Source organism: Chiloscyllium plagiosum, chromosome 3 (assembly GCF_004010195.1).
Source record: "Chiloscyllium plagiosum isolate BGI_BamShark_2017 chromosome 3, ASM401019v2, whole genome shotgun sequence".
Taxonomy (NCBI): Eukaryota; Metazoa; Chordata; class Chondrichthyes; order Orectolobiformes; family Hemiscylliidae; genus Chiloscyllium; species Chiloscyllium plagiosum.
The window spans coordinates 96,078,333-96,095,985 of record NC_057712.1 but is presented as its reverse complement, the minus strand read 5'-3'; the positions used below and the strand labels follow the sequence as shown (position 1 = coordinate 96,095,985).

Genomic DNA, 17,653 nt, shown 5'->3' with positions numbered 1-17,653 from the left:
GTTACTTCCTCAAAAAACTGAATCAAGTTTGTGAGACATGATTTCCCACACATAAAGCCATATTGACTATCCCTAATCAGTCTTTGCCTTTCCAAATACATGTACATCCTGTCCGTCAGGATTCCCTCCAACAACTTGCCCACCACCGACGTCAGGCTCACTGGTTTATAGTTCCCTGGCTTTCTTTATCACCCTTTTTAAACAGTGGCATCACGTTAGCCAACCTCCAGTCTTCCGGCACCTCACCTGTGACTATCGATGATACAAATATCTCAGCAAGAGGCCCAGCAATCACTTCTCTAGCTTCCCACAGAGTTCTAGGGTACACCTGATCAGGTCCTGGGGATTTATCCACCTTTACCCGTTTCAAGACATCCAGCACTTCCTCCTCTGTAATATGGACACTTTGCAAGATGTCATCATCTATTACCCTACAGTCTATATCTTCCATATCCTTTTCCACAGGAAATACAGATGCAAAATACTCATTTAATATCTCCCCCATTTTCTGCGGCTCAGCACAAAGGCCACCTTGTCAATCTTTGAGGGGCCCTATTCTCTCCCTAGTTACCCTTTCGTCCTTAATGTATTTGTAAAAACTCTTTGGATTCTCCTTAATTCTATTTGCCAAAGCTATCTCATGTCCCCTTTTTGCCCTCCTGATTTCCCTCTTAAGTATACTCCTACTTCCGTTATACTCTTCTAAGGATTCACTCGATCTATCCTGTCTATACCTTATATATGCTTCCTTCTTTTTCTTAACCAATCTCTCAATTTCTTTTGTCATCCAGCATTCCCTAGACCTACCACAGCCTTTCCTTTCACCCTAACAGGAACATACTTTCTCTGGACTCCTGTTATCTCATTTCTGAAGGCTTCCCATTTTCTAGCCGGCCCTTTACCTGCGAACGTCTGCCCCAATCAGCTTTTGAAAGTTCTTGCCTAATATCGTCAAAATTGGCCTTTCTCCAATTTAGAACTTCAACTTTTAGATCTGGTCTATCCTGTTCCATCATTATTTTAAATCTAATAGAATTATGGTCGCTGGCCCCAAAGTGCTCCTCCACTGACACCTCAGTCACCTGCCCTGCCTTATTTCTCAAGATTAAGTCAAGTTTGGCAGCTTCTCTAGTAGGTACATCCACAAACTGAATCAGAAACTTGTCTTGGACACACTTAACAAATTCCTCTCCAAGTAAACCTTTAACACTATGGCAGTCCCAGTCTATGTTTGGAAAGTTAAAATCCCCTACCATAACCACCTTATTATTCTTACAGATAGCTGAGATCTCCTTACAAGTTTGCTTCTCAATTTCCCTTTGACTATTACGGGGTCTATAATACAATCCCAATAAGGTTATTATCGCTTTCTTATTTCTCAGTTCCACCCAAATAACTTCCCTGGATGTATTTCCAGGTGTATCCTCCCTCAGCATAGCTGTAATGCTATCCCTTATCAAAAATGCCACCCTCCCTCCTCTCTTGCCTCCCTTTCTATCCTTCCTGTTGCATTTGTATCCTGGAACATGAAACATCCCTGAGCCATGTTTCTGTAATTGCTATGATATGCCAGTCTCATGTTCCTAACCATGCCCTGAGTTCATCTGCCTTCCCTGTTAGGCCCCTTGCATTGAAATAAATGCAGTTTAATTTATTAGTCCTACCTTGTCCCTGCCTGCCCTAACTGTTTGACTCGCTTCTGCTCTCAACTATACCAGTCTCAGATTGATCTCTTTCCTCACTATCTCCCTGGATCCCACCACCACCACCACCAGCACCCCCCACCTTACTTGTTTAAATCCTCCCGAGCAGCTCTGGCAAATCTCCCTGCCAGTATGTTAGTCCCCTTCCAATTTAGGTGCAATCTGTCCTTCTTGTACAGGTCACTTCTACCCCAAATGTGATTCCAATGATCCAAAAATGTGAATTCTTCTCCCATACACCAGCTCCTCAGCCATGCATTCATCTACTCTATCCTCCTACTCCTGCCCTCACTAGCTCATAGCACCGGGAGTAATCCAGATATTACTACTCTCGAGGACCTCCTTCTTAAATTTCTGCCTCTCTGTAATCTCCATTCAGAATCTCAACCTTTTCCCTTCCTATGTCGTTGGTTCCAATGTGGACAACGACCTCTTGCTGGCCCCTCTCCTCCCAGTTGCACAAGAAGTTGGTGAGGCCACTTTTGGAATACAGTGTACAGTTCTAGTCGCCCTGCTATAGGAAGGGTGTTATCAAATTGGACAGGATTCAGAAAACATTGACCAGAATGTTGCCAGACTAGAGGATTTGAGTTATATGGAGAGGCTGGATAGGTTGGGACTTTTTTCACTGGAACATAGTAGGTTGAAAGGTCACTTTACTGAGATTTATAAAATTATGAGGGGTATAAAAAAGGTGAATAGCAAAAATGTTTTCTCTGGTGGGGGGAAGAGATCAAAACTAGGGGACATATTTTTAAGATAGGAGGACAACGATTTAAAAGGGATCTGAGGAGCTACATTTTCACACACAGAGTTGTATGCATGTGGAATAAACTGCCAGAAGAAGAATTGGATACAGGTACAACATTTAAAGACATTTAATTAAGTACATGAATAGGAAAGGGTTAGAGGGATATGGGCCAAACACAAGCAAGTGGGACTAGTTTAGTTTGATCGGCATGGGTGAGTTGGACCGATGGGTCTGTTTCCATGATGTAAGACTCTAAGATTTTATTTGTCTTTCAAGTTAAGAGCAGTAACAACAAAATTTACTTTACATTTCAAGTCTGGTGACTCTTCATCAGAAGTGATGAAACGTCACAGGGCTTGAAAGGTTAACTGCTTTCTTCCCACTAGTGCTGCCAAATTGGCTTAGCTTCACCAGCAATTTTTGTTTCAGATCGCCAGGATCCGCAGTACTTTGTTTTGTAGTAGCAAAATTGAAATAATTATACCTTGATTAATATAATGGAGAGTATAAAAATGAATTTGAACTTCATTTGTTTATTTGCTAATTTTTTTGATTTTTACCTGTTTTACTTCTCATAGGGAATCGTCAATGCTTGTAAATTTATGTATTTGCACTCCAATAGCTAAAGAATATTTAATCACTGGCATTAGCAGATTTCTTTTAACAAAAGGATGTCCATATCTGCTCATTGTTCAAAATATTATTATACCCTACTTCCATATTGGCTGGTTTACTTAGAGTCATAGAGTCATAGAGAAGTACAGCATGGAAAGAGACCCTTCGGTCTGACTTGTCCACGCTGACCAGATATCCCAACCCAAACTAATCCCACCTGCCAGCACCTGGCCCATATTCCTCCAAGCCCTTCCAATTCATATACCCATCCAGACGCCTTCTAAATGTTGCAATTCTACTAGCCTCCATCACTTCCTCTGGCAGCTTACTCCATACACATACCACCCTCTGTGAGAAAAAGTTGCCCCTTAGGTCTCTTTTATATCTTTCCCTTCTCACCCTAAACCTATGCCCTCTACTTCTGGACTCCCCCACCCCAGGGAAAATACTTTGTCTATTTATTCTATCCATGTCCTCGTGATTTTATAAACCTCTATAAGATCACCCCTCAGCCTCCAACACTACAGGGAAAACAGCCATAGCCTATTCAATCTCTCCCTATAGCTCAAATCCTTGAACCCTGGCAACATCCTTGTAAATCTTTTCTGAACCCTTTCAAGTATCAAAACATGTTTCCGATAGGAAGGAGACCAGAACTGCAAGCAATATTCCAACAGTGGCCTAAACAATGTCCTGTACAGCTGCAACATGACCTCCCAACTCCTGTATTCAATACTCTGACCAATAAAGGAAAGCATTCCAAACGCCTTCTTTACTATCCTATCTACCTGTGACTCCACTTTCAAGGAGCTTTGAACCTACACTCCAAGGTCTCTTTGTTCAGCAACATACCCTAGGACCTTACCATTAAGTGTATAAGTCCTGCTAAGAATTGCTTTCCCAAAATGCAGCACCTCACATTTATCTAAATTAAACTCCATCTGCCACTTCTCAGCCCATTAGCCCATCTGATCAAGATCCCATTGTACTCTGAGGTAACCTTATTCGCTGTCCACTACACCTCCAATTTTGGTGTCATCTGCAAACTTACTAACTATAATTCTTATGCTTACATCCAAATCATTTATATAAATGATGAACAATAGTTCTTTGTAAGACCAATTTCAAATTTACCCTCTGGTACCTTGTGTATCACCTTTTCAGGTACGAGCAAAGGAGAAAAGAGTGAAGTGACATAGAATATCTGATGACCACCAAAACCAAACCAAATATTCTTTCACATCACCTTGATTCCATATAAGGAGGATTCATATTTTGTCCTGTTTGATTTGCAACTAATCTCTGGTTCTTTTCTTCACTATTCTGGTATTGTTCATCTATTCCTGTCCTGAAGGAGTTCACACTTGCTGGACATGGGTCTAATGGCACTGAACAACTTTCAAGACTTTGCTTAACTGGCCATGCATTGCTTGAGCACTCAGACAGAGCTTCAGCAGATATTTTGACCATGAGGGGTGGCACAGCCAAGTCCAGTTCTGTTCTTACCTTACATCCATAGAACATCACTTGCAAATACAGAGGAACCTCAATTATCCAAATTTCGAATTATCTGAAGAAGATCTCAAGGTCCCGATAGAAACATTACATCAAAGAGGTTTCAACACTGATCGCGTCTTTTGTTTACAATGACTAAAAATGAACCCGGCTTACTGAAACACTGCCGAGAACAGTCCTGGATATCGATGGGAGCCCAGGCACCGTCTCCAAATGATTGATCGCCCACCCTCTCTCTCACTCCGATGAACGGAGTTGGTGGAGCGGGCAAGGTTAGGCGGGGTTGTAGGGGCAGACGAGGACGGATTGGGGAAGGCGGATGGTGGAGGGGGGTGCAGAGTGGCCGGGGAGAACGGGGAATGGGGGGAAATGGGGGCAGAGGTGCTCGCACGCAGTGTACTGCTGCCTAGTCTCCTGAACAGTGAGTAGACTTAGCAATTGCTCAATGTGTCAATCCCATTGAAATGGGGGGAGGCTTCAGCAACGCTGCTGTGTGTCTCTGCTCATAAACAAACCTTGAGACAGAGAGAGGGAGCAAAGCAGGCAGAGCAGCAAAAAAGGAAACTTCAGAAAACTCCAAGCCCCAGAGGAGAGGCATTGAATCAATTAACCAAATAATCAATTATCCGAACGAAACAGTACCCGCCCATCTCGATCGGATAATCGAGGTTCCTCTGTAATCAGGTAGAAATACCAAGTCTAATTTTTCCCCAAATCAGAGGACTCATTTCAGTTATGATGGCCAATTGAGATCAACTCACTATAGAGATCCTGATTTATTTAACCCAATTATTTACTGTCATAACTAGGTGAACTATTAAACGAATTACACTAATTTTCAAATTAAAAAAATACAATTATTGCCTTACAATTTCCAAGAAATTTCCAAATGCCACAATTCATTACACAACAAGACATATATCTATGGCAGCTATCCAACATAATATTTAACAATATTTCTAGGCAAATTAAAATATAGAGCTTTACCATAATTTGGTAGAATACACATGTTCAAAGGTACCATCAAAAGAACGATACATCCCAGTGCAATGAAAGGAACTTCATACCCAAATGTCTGGTACAGAAAACCTCCAACAGGTGGACCCATTACGAGGCCAAGCCCACTGAATATTTCCAGAAGTCCCTGAAAAATATGTTTGTAGCTTATGTTCTAGTGATTTGTTTGCTAAAAATACAAAACCAAAGAAATTACATTTTGTTACAAAGTATTGTCAGCTTTAACAGGATTTTCCTTCCCAGAATTCTCCATTCCCCTCTCAAATACTGTTCCACAGATATTCACTATTTTACAAAATAGGCATTATCTACAAATGATGATTGACAAAATAGTTGTTTGTAGGGTTATCACAATGGAGGCAAATCTGGTCCTTCTCTGACATCCATTCCTACTATATGATGGAAAAAGAGTTGGTTAAAACTCAGTTTCAATTTAATTCTCACTTTTGTAACTTATCTCCTTGTAGCCATGTATTACATTTTTGCATTTGCTGAAATCAGCTAAGATACCACACTGAGAATCATGGAGAACATTGGGAAGCTGGAATCAGTGGCTAGAGAACATAGTTTGTGGTGAACAGAAAACAATGGCATCAGTTCCTCTACCTGGAAGTTCAGCCAGTCCGTACATTACCTTGATATCACATTTGATCCCTGTAGTAATTAGAAAGAGGGCCAGGTAGATCTCAGTAATTATGAAATCCTTGATTGGGGTTGTTAACCTGGGCTAATCAGGGAGCCCTTGCTGACACTGATAAACAGAAGATGCAGACAGTCTCCTCACTCTCGGGACTGGATCTGAGCTAACTGGTCAGAGTCCATGTACTGTTAATGTGTTAATAAAGGGTGACCTGGTGATGGGATACCAGCCTGTGTGCAGTTATTTCAATGTTGACAAAAGAAAACAGTATGCTATTGAAGAAAATCTGCTTGCAACAGTTGTTTTTGAGTTGGGATATGCATTTCTGGCATCATGCCTTTTATCTGGGAAGCCTAACTTGTTTGATCCTGCCATCGAAGACTGAGCCCAGTGTGTGGAAAGAATGCACTATTTTGTTCCCAAAGAAATGACACTGAGGCAGATGAAAAGTAATAAACAATGCTTCTGACTGCTTTGTGGACACACAGCATTTTCGCTTATTAGGAGTCTAACTTTCTCGAGGCACCAGATTTAGTTAAGCAATATTATGACCCTAGGTCTCCTCTAATTCTGAAATGCTGTCAGTTTTATTCAGCAGTTCGAGAACCAGGAGAATCTGTATTGGGATTTTTGACAAGGTTACAATGACTGACAAAGGCATGTGATTTTGCATTAGCCCTGAAATGAGACACTGAAAGAATGTTTAATATGTGGGATTAATGACGTAACAATGCAAAAGCACCTCCTAGCTGAAGCCAAACTGGACTTCAAACAGGCACTACAACTGGCTTTGTCATTAGAAAATGCAGCAAGTGGAGATGAGCTACTGACTATCCCAGTGGAAGTGGACATTCTTACCTGTCCAACAGAGCTTGGGAAACACTACTTGAGTGTAGGCAATCGCACAGCCTCATGCAGGGGATATCCTAAGGAGAGGGACCCTCGGTCAGCCCACAGCAAAACCTCAAAACAAAGCTGAACCTCGGCTAAAATGTTCTTCAGGATCTGGGCCAGCAAGCTACTGTAATTGCTGTCGATATGTGGACTCGAGGCAGCAAAGGAGTCCTATGGGTCCTGACTTGACTCACAGGCCAGTATCTAGGAGAGCACACAACCTGGAAAGTCCATCTATATGTGGGTTGGAACAGTTAAATTGCTTAGCGACATCGAAATCTGAACCAATCAAAATAAAAGTGTGGTTAAATGATCACCCAGTTCTCATGGAGGTCGATACCGGCGCAGTTTTATCAGTGATTGCAGAACTAGTCTTTAACAAGATTCGCTCTGGACTCTAACCTTTTGCAAGATCTCAGCCAAACTGAGAACCTATACTGGGAAACTATTGTAGATCAAGGGTATGACTTCGGTTGCAATCTTCTACAAGAAGTAGTCTGTACAATTACTATTGATTGTAGTAAAAGGCTCAGGCCTAAGCTTGATGGAGCAGAATTGTTGAAAAAGATTCACCTTTATTGGCTCAACATTTTTAAATTAGAAAATGGCTGCCTGAGTGAAGTCCTAATTAAATACCTGGAGGTTTTTCAGGAAGGTCTAGGGACTATCAAAGTAGCCAAGGCCACCTTACATGTTAACCAAGAAGCAACTCCATGGTTCTGCAAGGTCCGCCTAATTCCATTTGGGTAAAAGTAGAGGCAGAAATCAGGAGACTGGAAGATGAAGGAATCAAATCAGTATAGTTTGCAGAATAGGTAGCACTGGTCATACTGACTTGTGAAGCCTAACAACTTGGTTTGCCTTTGTGGGGAACTTAAGCAAATGGTAAACCACTTTTCACAGCTGGATAAAAACCCAATCGCTCGCATAGAGGACTTCTACATAAAACTAGCTAAGGGGGAAGCTGCTGTCCTTCATGTCGCTTGACATGATCCATATGTCCCTACAATTGTGACTAGATGAGGGGTCCAAGAGGTATACCATAATTAATATCCATAAGGACTGTCATTTGGGGTATCATTAGCCTGATGCCCTTGTCCAGTGGACAATGGAGAGCATTTTACAAGGTCTACCCCAGGTTGCAATTTATCTGGATGAAACGCTAATAACTGGGAAGACCAATAAACAGCACCCGGAGAACTTGAACATAGTGCTTAAACATTTTTGCCAGGCAGATGTATGCCGAATACAGGAAAATTGTGTTCCAGGCACCCAAGTGATCTACTTGACTACAGAGTTGAAAAAAACAGGTTACACCCGTTGGAAGTTAAAGTGAGCAACCAAAGGTGCGTTGGCTGTGACTGAACCAGTACTTAAGTCCCTTTTTGGGTTGGTAAGTTATTACGGGAAATTCATATCTAACCTGGTCTTCATCTTGGCACACTTACACCTGCTATTGAAAAATGATCAGCCTTGAAAATGGTCATGGAACCTTCAGGGAAGTGAAAAAGCAGGTATTGTTGTCTAAGGTATTAGACCAAGTGAGAAGTGGTGCTGACATGTGATGCGTCCCTGCATGGTATTGGGATATGTTGGCTCACTGATGGCCCAAAAAAGAGGAATGGCTGATGCTTCCTCGACTTTGGCTGATGCTAAATGCAAAGACACCCAAACAGAGAAGGAAGGTTTGTACATCATATTTGGTGTCAGGAAGTTTCATGAATACCTTTTAAGAACGTAGATTTTTAATAGCAACGGACCATAAACTCCTGCTAGGGTTATATAAAGAAGATAAGGCCCGTAGCGCCCATAGCATCTGATCGAATTCAGTGGTGAGACCTTATTTTCAGCGTATGTAATTCACAAGTTGGAATACTGTCCAGGAGGCCAAGTGGCAAATGCAGATGCATTGAGCCACCTCCCACTGGCAGATACACCACTGATGGTTTCTCTCTTGGAAGAGTCCATTCTGGTGTTAAAAACATTCTGTTAAAAACCCTTCCTGTTACCATTGATAATATTTGACTGTGGACACAAAGATCCTATCCCGACAAAATTAAAACAATCGGTATTGATGGGGGAAATAAAAGGATCATTATAGCCTAAACTGAAACTTTTCTGGATCCAGCAAGACCAGATCACCAGAGAGCAAAGCATATTTTTTATGGGGAGCAAGAGTGATTGTCGCAAGTAAAGGTCGCTGCCAGAACTCCAAAAGAGTCATCCAGTGGTTTCCAAAATGAGGATTTAGGCAAAACATTACATCTTGGTGGTCAGGATTGGATGCAACATAGTTACATTGGTGGGGCAGTACTCAGAGGGCCACCAAGGACAAATTACCACTAGCAGCTCTCCACATTCATGGGAATGGAAGGGTAAATTGTGGACTCGGTTACACTTTGACTATGCCAGTCTTTTCATGGGGTCAATGTTCTTGGTCATTGCTGAGGCCCATTCAAAGTGATTGGATGTGCACAGAGTTCATTTGGCAAACTTGGGGATGATTGAAAAGCTGTGAACATCTTTCACAATACACAGACTCCCGGAATTATTAGTCACATATTGGGATGTTATATTACGAGCAGAAGTTTTGAGTATTCCCTAATGTCGAATGGCTTTCGGCGTGTTCAGGCAGCTCCATACCATCCTTTGTCCAATGGTCTGGCAGAAAGTGCAGTCCAAATATTGAAAGCAGGCTTAAAGAAACGGCATACAACTTTGCTTGATACCAAATTGTCTTGGTTCCTGTTTGATTATAGGATCACTCCTCACACAACTACAAGATTAGCTCCAGTAGAGTTGCTGATGGGGATAACAGATTAAACATTTTATTCCCAGGAAGGGGGAAGGTGCCTGTGTATGTGTGGTGGTAATGATGGTGATGAAATGGCAGCAGAAACACCCATCACATGCCTCCTTTAAGCAAAGGAGACAGTTTACTTCAGGGTATGAAGTTTGGTATCGCAATCACAGAAATGGATCTGCAGGTGAATGAGACGAGGTCCACATGAGGTCAGATCCTGTAACTTAAAGTTCGGGTAGTGAGTCGATGCTGAACAAACATATGGATCATCTGAAAGCTGCTATCTCATAAAAAGGGCAAGAGCAAAACAAACCTGGCCCTTTTGAAAAAGCAGATAGATCAGAAACCATGGGTTCATCCCCTCCATCAAGAGTCTGAGAGGGATGCAGCCTCAATACTGTTATTGCCTGAAAAGAGTCTCCCAAGATACTCTGGGCACAAGCGATGGGTCCATGCCCAAGTCAGTGGAACTGAACCTGGGGCAAAAGCATCCCAGGAGAAGCTACTAGAAAAAGAACAGACCTATTTCCCCCAGACTTTTTTGTTGGTGGGGGTGGGGACGTTCAGAAGAATGTTGTGATTTGAACAAAGGCCAAATGGATCTCATTGATTATGAGATTGATCCAGGTTAACAGCCTCAATCAGGGAGCCCTGGCTGACAGATATAAACAGGTGATTCAGTCTCCTCACTCTAGGAACTGGCTCTGAGCTAGCTGGTCAGACTCCATGTATTGCACGCTCGTAAATAACAGGTGACTTGGTGATGTGAAACTGGCCTCTGTGCAATTATTTCAATCCCGAAATCAGCATCTAATCTCCGCAACTGTTCCAGTTCATTACCACTGAAAACTTTATTCCTTCCTTTGTTTCCTCGAAACTGGTTAGTCCCTCTCATTCTGTCTTTCAGATAATCAAACACTGCTGCCCATGTCGTTAAGTTGCAGCAAGTATGATTCTTTAATACCACCTGCACCAGCTGGATACAATGACTTATGAGCAAGTCATGTTTTATGTTTAAATTCTCATTCTTATTTTTAAATCAATTCATGCTTGTCCCTCCCAGTCTATGTAATCTCCTCCAGTCCCAAAATCCTTGCAATCATATAATTCTAGCCTCTTGCACAGCCCTGATTTTAATCATTTTAGTATGTTCCTTTTAGAGTGAAGGGCAAGGCTGGTAGGTGTAGGGAATCAAGTAGGAGAAAGTGAGGTCTGCAGATGCTGGAGATCAGAGTTGAGTTGCGTTGCTGGAAAAGCACAGCAGGTCAGGCAGCATCTGAGGAGCAGGAGAGTCAATGTTTCGGGCTGGAGTCCCTCATCAGGAATCAGGTGTAGGGAATGCTGGATGACGAGAGAATCTGAGGTTTAGGTCAAGAATAAGGAGGAAGCATGTGGCAGGTATAGGTAGTAGAAATTGAGTGATTCGTCAGAGGTATATAAAGGCAGCAGGAATATACTGAAGAGGGAAATCAGGACAGCAAAAAGGGGACATGAGATAGCTTTGGCAAATACGGTTACGGAGAATCCAAAGGGACCTTACAAATACATTAAGGCCAGAGGGTAACTAGGGAGAGAAAACAGTCCCTTAGAGTTCAGCAAGGCCACCTAGGTGTGGAACCGTGGAAGATTGGTGAGTTGGGGAGGGGTGCAAATTAAACAAGTATTTTGTATCAGGGTTTACTGTGGAGATAGAGAACGTGGGGAAATAATTAGCAACATCTTGAAAAATGTCCATATTACAGAGCAGGAGATGTTGAATGGCTTAAAGCGCATAAAGGTGGATAAATCTCTGAGATCTGATCAGGTGTACCCTAGAACTCTGGTGAGTTAGGGAAGTTGCAGCAGGGTGGGTTTGATTGGGTGTTTATCTCGTCTTTTTGTACTAGGAGCAGGGGAGTGGCAATATTCGTCCGAAAGGGTCTCCCATTTAATAGATCGTGTTAAAGAGCAGTATGGTCGGTTTGTTATTCTTAAGGCCCTTATACATGGTGAGGAATATGGTATTTTGAATGTCTACTATCCTCCAGCCCACCCTCTTGAATTTCTGACTGATGCACTATCTAAGCTGATGGCCTTGATGTCACGGCGGGGGGGGGGGGGGTACTTTAATTGCCTGATGGATCCTGTGCTGGATAGAATGCCCAAAGGCCCCCAAATCTTTCATCACAATCTAAGCAGTTGGGTGATTTATGTGTGGAACTGGGGTTGGTAGACGTTTGGAGACATTTACATCCTATGGGCAGAGATTTTACATTCTATTCCAATCCTCCTAAATGCCACACAAGGATTGATATTTCCTAACTCCCGTGGTTTTTTTAGATTGGATGGTATCCTGTTCGATTGGGAATATTGCCATCTCTGATCATGCAGAGGTGTATTTAATGGTTAAGATTAAGAGTGATGCAATGGGCTCATCGTACTGGTGAATGGATCCCTTCATCCTCAAGGACAGTAAGTTTGTAGAATACTTCTTTTGGGAATTTGAAGATTTTTTGGCCACCAACTCAGGTACAGCCAGTAATCTGTCCATTCTTTGGGAGACGGCTAAGGCCTGTGCGAGAGGGATAGTTATCTCATACTCTGCCAGCCCGAAGTGACAGCAGCGATGGCAGCAGTGTCTGCTTGGGCACAACTGAAGGCAGCTGAGACAGCATATTACAGTAGACCGTCGGTGACTAAGCTGCAGCAGATCACAGTTCTCCGATCCACCTTAAACTCCATGCAAACGCATATAGCAAGTAAAGGACATTCTTTTGCAAAGCAGAGGCTGTTTGAGCATGTTGATAGGCCGGGTAAATACTTGGCATATTTGGTCAGGAGGAAGAATGCCTCCCAGTCTGTTCCTTCTCTTAGGGAAGGGAATGGGACTCTTACTTATGATGCTAAAAAGATTAATGAGGCATTTCGGAGATTTTACTCTGAACTCTACCAGTCTGAATGCTGAGAGGATAGATGGGATAAGATGGAGTCTTTTTTTTAGGAATGTTGATCTTCCTGGGGGGGTCTGCTGAACAGGCGTCTCTCCTTAGTGCTCTGTTAACAGCCCAAGAGATACAGGAGGCAGTGAGGCAACTTCAAAGTAGTAGGGCCCCCGGCCCTGATGGCTTGTCCAGTGAGCTTTATAAAGAATTTGTAAACATACTCTCAGGACCAATGCTAGACATGTATAACTACTCATATAGTCAGGACTACCTCCCGCCATCCTTGAGAGAGGCTAATATCTTTCTTATCCTCAAGAAAGGGAAGATCCTAGAAGACTGTGCTTCTTACAGACCCCTCTCGCTTTTAAACTCTGATTTTAAAATTTTATCGAAGACTCTGCCATTGAGATTGGAAAGAACGTTGCCCTCTGTTGTTAAGGAGGATCAGAAGGGCTTTATAAAGGATCACAGATCTTCTAATAATGTTAGGAGACCACTTAACGTGATTCAAGTGTGCCGAAACGGTCAGTTCAAGGGTCGGTGTGTTCTTTGGACACGGACAAGGCATTTGACCCGGTGGAATGGCCTTTTCTTTTTTATACCCTGGAGCGGTTTGGCCTGGGTGAAGTGTTAACTCAATGGGTAAGGGTCCTTTACAGTGATCCTCTGGTGGCAGTTCTCACTAATGTAAAAGGCCCGATAATTTTAACATTGGTATGGGCAGTCGGCAAAGCTGTCCTTTCTCACCTTTGCTCTTCACATTGGTGATTGAGCCGCTGGCAGAGGCCATTCGTGGGGACCCTAGTATAGCTGCCCCAAAAGTTGGGTTGAAGGTGCATAAGATCACATTATATGCAAATGATGTTCTCATTTTTCTTTCGAATCCGGCAGTTGTGGTGCTCTATTTGATACAATGTATTAATTCATTTGGCTTTTTCTCAGGTTACAAGAACAAATTTTCAAAATCAGAGGCTGCGCCTATGGGGGGGGGGGAGCATCTTAGGGGAATACCGGACGTTGAAGGTGGGTTCCCCTTTAAGTGGGCACAGGGAGGCTTTCTTTATTTGGGCCTCTCTGTTACCCCTAGTTTTGGTCAGTTTGTTCATTTGTTTGACAAGATTAAACAAGACCTTCAAGGATGAGGGTCCTTTCCAATGCCATGGCTAGGTCGAGTTGCTCTTATTAAAATGAATGCAATCCAATAGTTATTAATACTGTCAAAGTGTAGAAGGGCAATGAGATAGATGGAGGGTAATATGTCTAAACGTCTTTCCATACTCCCATAGTTGGTATGCCAGGTTTCCGGCCAGAGACAATGGATCCTGGGTTTAAGTCCTGGGTGGATAGGGGAATCTCTTATTTGGGTGACCTGTTTGAAGATGAAGCATGAACGTCATTTGATCAAATAATTCGTAAGTAAGGATTATCAAGTAGGGTCCTCTTCCATTCTTTTTTCAGATCAGAGATTTTATCCGAAATAAGACTATGCTTCTGACTGAGAGTATAGATCTGACATGGAAAAGAGGGTGCTTCAGGCTAAGAGCACTCCTTCAGTGAGTACTCTCTATCATTTGTTGGAGAGGGGGGCGGGCGGGGTGGGGGGAGGTTCCTCGAGCATTTACAGGAGGTCTGGGAGAGAGAGTTGGGGTGGAGATCACTCTGGAAACATGGGAAGACATTTGTGAGAATGCGAGGAAGATTTCAATATGTAATAGGACCCATGCTACGCAGTTAAAGGTTCTTCATAGGGCTCATTTGGCCCCGGATCATCTTGCAAAATTTAAGTAGGGTGCGTCTTCAACGTGCCCCATAGTGTAAAATAAATACGGGTCCCCTCACTCATTGTTTGTGGTCCTGCCACAACCTCCGTACGTACTGAAGCGCTGTGGCAGGAGTAACAGAGAGGGTCTTGGGGACCGAAATCAAGCGGACCCGGTTTCTCTTCTCCTGGGTTTGCTGAATTTATCTCCCTTAAATGTACACGGGAAAAAATATTTTAGCATCCCCAGTTTTTGTGTGAGGAAGAACATTCTTTGTGCTGGGTGTTTGAAACCACGCCCCCCCCCTCCTCCCCCCAAACAGGTCTGTGGGGTGGCATGAGTTAATTATGGAACACATTCCTTTGGACTTTCTTACAAACATGGTGCACCAAAAAATGGACAATTTTTATAAGACATGGCAGCCCTTTTTGGATTACTTGGAAGCGGATCTGTCCAACAATTTAATTAGAGCTTTTGTCTAGCCATGGTGGTTTGGTTTAATAAGCCTAATACCCTGAGAGGAAGAATTTCAAGCAAACGTGTGTTTAATAATTGATGCTCTCGAAGGTTGAGAGCTGTGGTTTTGTTACACTGAGCAGCATTATTTATTTATTTATTGATGTGTAATGAGTGTAGTTGTGAGTTCTTTTGTAGAGTAGTATAGTAGTTGGTTTATTGTTGTTGTCTTTGTTGTTATAATGTTATATTTTCATACTTTTGTAATTTTATAATTTTGTAAAGAAAAAATTTTTCAACAAAAATATTTTTACAAAAGGCATCTGTATGGGTAAATTAATGGAAGGGAGTTAGAGGGATATGAGTGAAATGCTGGCAAATGGTACTCGATTTATTTAGGATATCTGATTGGTGTAGATGATTTGGACCAAAGGGTTTCCATGCTGTACATCTCTAATACTCTATGATTCGAACACGAGGCACCACATGTTCAGTTTCCCAGTCCCGAAGCTCCAGAATACCCTCCCTACACTTCTGCTTTGAGACCCTCCTTAAAGCTCAACTTTTTGACCAGGTGTTTGACTATTTTGATCTCTTTCAGTGGATTTTTTTTGGGTTTGGACAATGGGCAGTGGAATTGCCATAATGGTGGAGAAAGAATAAGGAATAACAGACATACTAAGAGAACAAAGCTTAGTAAAGGATATTCTTAAAGTACTCTTACAAAGTATAAGTACATGTATAAAGTGTACATATATGTGCATAAATGCCATAAATAATTGCTAATCTTACTGGTAGACTGTGAATTATACATTAATTACATTACTGAAAGAATTAAATTCATTCATACCATGATTGTGGCTACATTGTTTGGAAATGTTGAGGCAAGAATTGAAAATGAGGCAGTAATGCTTCCAGCAAATCCTACTGCATCCATTGATCTTATGATGAAACACAAAGTGATAAATATAGGTCCATTTGGAGCTTTATCCAATAGGCTGAGAACAGAAATAAAATACATCAAATTCAGAAAAAGTACAATACATTCTTTTTGATCTACCCCTCTACCACCTCTCATAACTCTTCCAATGTTGCTTAATCATCAACTACTTGCTTAATAACCATTCCTGGATGAGCAAAGATTTTCTTCTAAGTACTGGAAAGTCAAAAACTAGTGCCCTGTGGCCTCACAGCACCAGTTCCAGCCTTGGGTGACTGTGTGGACTTTGCATGTTCTCCCGGTGTCTGCATGGGTTTCCTCCCACAGTCCAAGCCTGTGCAAGTTAGGTGGATTGGCCATGCTAAATTGCCCCATAGTGTCCAGGAATGTGCAGGCTAGGTGGGTTAGCTATGGTAAATGTGGGATAATGAGTACAAGTGGTGTCCTGCAGGGTTCAGTACTGGGGCGGCAGCTATTCACTTTATATATTAATGATCTGGATGAAGGGACTGAGGGATTCTGACGAAGTTCGCTGGTGATATGAAGTTAGGCAGACAGGCAGGTAGTACTGAGGAGGTGGGGAGGCTGCTGAAAGATTTAGACAGTTTGGGAGAGTGGTTCAGGAAATGGCTGATGAAATTCAAGTGAGCAATTCAAGCGAGTCTTGCACTTTGGAAAAAAGAATACAGGCATGGACTATTTTCTGAATGGTGAGAAAATTCACAAAGCCAAAGTACAAAGGGATCTGGGAGTACTGGTCCAGGATTCCCTAAAGGTTGACTTACAGGTTGAGTCAGTGGTTAAGAAAGCAAATGTAATGTTGTCATTTATCTCAACAGGGTTGGAATGTAAAAGCAGCCATGTGCTCTTTAGACTTTATAAAGCTCTAGTTAGGTCCCATTTAGAATACTGTGTCCAATTCTGGGCCCCACATCTCAGGAAGGACATATGGCATGGAGCGTATCCAGCAGAGATTCACACGGATGATCCCTGGAATGGTAGGCCTAACATACAATGAATGGCTGAGGATCCTGGGATTGTATTCATTCGAGTTTAGAAGGTTGAGGGGAGATCTAATGGAAACTTACAAAATAATGCATGGCTTAGAAAGGGTGGATGCTGGGAATTTATTTCCATCAGGCGGGGAGACTAGGGCCCGTGGACACAGCCTTAGAATTAGAGGGGGTCAATTTACAACGGAAATGAGACATTTCTTCAGCCAGAGAGTGGTGGGCCTATGGAATTCATTACCATGGAGAACAGTGGAGGCCGGGACATTAAATGTCTTCAAGGCAGAGATTGATAAATTCTTGATCTTGCAAGGAATTAAGGGCTACAGGGGAGAGTATGGGTTAAGTGGAGTTGAAATGCCCATCAGCCATGATTAAATGGCGGAATGGACTCGATGGGCTGAATAGCCTTACTTCCACACCTAGGTCTTATGGTCTTAGGATCGGGTGGGGGGGTGAAATATTCTTTGTTGGGTTGGCGCAGACTCAATGGGCTGAATGGCCTCTATCTGCACAGTAGAGATTGTATGATTCTATGGTCCTTCCGCAAACTTTGTTCCCTAGCTCTGATTGTCTGAGGTTGAACCAGTTTGTCACCTTCCAACTGCATCTCTGTGCTGTCACTATG

The 17,653-nt window shown here is 42.5% G+C and overlaps 1 protein-coding gene across 4 annotated transcripts in view; it reads right to left on the bottom strand.

The window, feature by feature from the left end:
* Positions 1-17,653, bottom strand: part of slc18b1 (solute carrier family 18 member B1) — a 63,852-nt gene that overhangs the window by 21,755 nt on the left and 24,444 nt on the right. For all 4 annotated transcript variants that reach the window (XM_043686646.1, XM_043686660.1, XM_043686654.1 and 1 more), the window contains 2 exons: positions 15,926-16,073; positions 5,572-5,728 (listed from right to left, as the gene is read on the bottom strand). In XM_043686646.1, the coding sequence (XP_043542581.1) occupies positions 5,572-5,728; positions 15,926-16,073 (305 nt within the window). The remainder of the gene's footprint in view (positions 1-5,571; positions 5,729-15,925; positions 16,074-17,653) is intronic.